Genomic DNA, 2,765 nt, shown 5'->3' with positions numbered 1-2,765 from the left:
TCCATATTACCGATAGTATTACGGCTACTCTTTTAACACAGAGCACACGATTGATTCGATAAAATACGTAAATAGCATTTCTCTTCTGAAATTTCGTTACCATTCGTATGGTTGAATCGCTGCACTGGATGGATGGATCGGGAAGAGGGAAAAGAGAGAGAGAGAGAGAGAGAGACAGAGAGAGGGTTAGGTATCACTTGGAGATGATTCGAGTCGCTCCTCGTAATGTAAAGTACAAGTAAGTACGTATGTATCTTGGGAGACTAGCAAAGTATCAACGTTAATAGGCGTAGGTCGTTAGCCCCTTTCTTCCCGGAAAACGTTGGGTTACCGACTACCCTAAGGAACAACGTTGCCCCTTTTTCTATAATAATCTTTTTCTTTTATACATATACCTATAATAATAAATCCAATCTTCACGCACCGCGTGTATAGTAAATAAAGTACTTTCGAAAGTGCGTATAAATCGGTGTATAATGCGTTCCACACGCTATAGGTAAACAATTCGGCTTCGTTTCGATTCGTCGAAAGATTGTTTTCCATAAGGGTATTAAACTTTGGTATTTCGATCTTTAACCGACGAAAATAATCTTTCGACGCGTATGACGGAAATGGGTGACATTTTCTTGATCTGCGAATTATGCGTGTATAATATACCTAACTAACTGGTAAATAAACGATTCGATTATCTCGCCAAACATATCTTGCTTTTCCGCAGATATCGTATCACGCCAAGGTATCGCGCGTCGATACGTATCGCGAGAAACGCAAATATCGTTACGAAACGTACGGATGATGATCTCGCATCGTTCTTGTCCCATTCCCGGTAAACAAAGGGTTAACTCGTCTGAACGTTCAAATAATTCACCAGCCATCGATCAACGATATCCGCATTCTCTTTTACCCAATGAATATTGAACTTGATCGTTTCTAGACTTTGCTCCAATGCACGTTCACCGCTTCCGACGTCCACCTTTTTAAAGAATTCCGAAACCTACGGTTTAACCATGAAAAAATTGAAAACGCATTCCTCCTTCTTTTCGAATCGATCCAATCGGATGCAAATTCTCCCGGAGAATTTTTAAAAATTTTAGCGACAGTTTAGGCTAAAGTGAAGTTTTTCGTAAAATTTTTTTCAACGAAGAGTAAGATTGTGCATATAAGAAAATACGTGTAAATAAGAAATACGAACCTCGTGGTAGTCGTATTCCGTGAAAAAGTTGGAAACCACGACAGATATAAGTCCGCTCAACGATCCATTGCCAAGTAAAACGTGTATCTGAGGCCAATACGCTTTAAGGTGACGCCACGCGAGAAATTGACCGTCGGAATTGGTGGCGACGGAAATTATAACCGTTTCCATGTCTTGCGACTTCACCATGTCACGATCTAACGACCGTAGAAGATAACGTTGCAACAACCAAGAATCTGTGCTCGCTCCCAACGCTTCCAACATTATCAGTTTCTCGCTCGATACTTGAGTCTCTTGATAATTTTCCCAACAATGATTCCACTCCTTTTCACCGCCAAACTTGATTCCTGTACCCATGATTCCGTGTATCGAATCCGTATATTTTTTATTCCGTTTATTATTCCATAAATAGACAATTGTAAAAAAAAAAGAGGAAAAAAGATAATTACCTGCGATGTACACTACATTCCGTATATTGGGCGCGATCCGTTTACCTTTCAACATCCAATCTTCGAAAAGGGATTTGGCTGGCTTTACCACATCTTCCAATTTTATGGACACAGCCGATTGAAGTACGGCGATCCTCAATAATCTGCGGAAGGGGAAAATTTATATATATATAGAAGAAAATGATTTCGAATTCGAACGTGTTATATTGTCTTCTCGAGAAGAGATACGTGTATTATATTAGTATTAGTATTAGCAATTACGAGTTATTACGAGTTATTATGAGTTATAGTTACTTTTTCAAATGAGACCCCTCGTCGGACCAACCCACGTATTTCGTAACCGGAGTCAACAGTTTTTTAAAAAATAAGATATATCTTTTGTATCCAGGACTTTCGCTCAATCTTTCTTTCCAAGAATGTAGATATCTGAGCGCCGTGGTCCACGGCGCGTAATCCCTTTCGTTGAAAAGATAAAGGGACAATCGAAGGGGAACGGTGGCGTTCAACTCGCCCGCCTCGCACAACGTGAACGCATCGTCGATGAGATTAGCACGGTCCGCTGGGCTAAACTTGGTGTGATCGTTCAACAAGGTAGCGATGATCGATGCCCACATCTCTTCCGGATAAGTCACGCGATAAAATCCACTTTGATTCACGTTACATTTTATATATTCCACGTCGCTAGGTATCTCGAACGTCACTGAAAATAAATCATACGTTTAAATATATATACGTAGGGAGGCAACGAACGCTTCTCCGATCATTGTTTCGTGCTCTCGTCTCGCGTACCGTCGGTCAAATTCATCCACACGTTGTGAAGTTTGCGCGGTTCTTTGTCCGTGTAGTAGCTCAACGGGATATACCATTTGTAGTCAAACGACGATTTCGTTCGTTGCGATTCCGTATCGTTCTCTTTCGGCGAAATTAAAAATCTCTTCTGAGTAGCCGTGATTGTATTCCCGTTACGCGTAATCGTGATCAGAGGAAAACCCATTTGCTGCGTCCACGTGTCCATAATAGCCTGTAGTCGGATGGGATTCGATTTAACCATTTATACGTACACACGCACGCGCACACACACATATTTATACGTACGGTAAATAAAAGATAAATAAAAGATGGAA

General features: G+C 40.8%; 1 protein-coding gene across 4 annotated transcripts in view; it reads right to left on the bottom strand.

Annotated features, from left to right (window-relative positions):
• Positions 1–487: 487 nt before the first annotated feature.
• LOC102681381 (endoplasmic reticulum aminopeptidase 1-like) overlaps positions 488–2,765 on the bottom strand; it is a 10,232-nt gene continuing 7,954 nt past the window's right edge. For all 4 annotated transcript variants that reach the window (XM_006619879.2, XM_006619880.2, XM_006619881.2 and 1 more), the window contains exons 10-14: positions 2,431–2,662; positions 1,936–2,341; positions 1,642–1,784; positions 1,193–1,539; positions 488–994 (exon numbers count right to left, since the gene is read on the bottom strand). In XM_006619879.2, coding sequence (XP_006619942.1) covers positions 839–994; positions 1,193–1,539; positions 1,642–1,784; positions 1,936–2,341; positions 2,431–2,662 — 1,284 coding nt within the window. In that variant the 3' untranslated portion in view covers positions 488–838. The remainder of the gene's footprint in view (positions 995–1,192; positions 1,540–1,641; positions 1,785–1,935; positions 2,342–2,430; positions 2,663–2,765) is intronic.

Source organism: Apis dorsata, unplaced genomic scaffold (assembly GCF_000469605.1).
Source record: "Apis dorsata unplaced genomic scaffold, Apis dorsata 1.3 scaffold_446, whole genome shotgun sequence".
Lineage (NCBI taxonomy): Eukaryota > Metazoa > Arthropoda > Insecta > Hymenoptera > Apidae > Apis > Apis dorsata.
The sequence above is the reverse complement of the archived record's forward strand: the minus strand, read 5'-3'. Positions and strand labels throughout refer to the sequence as shown.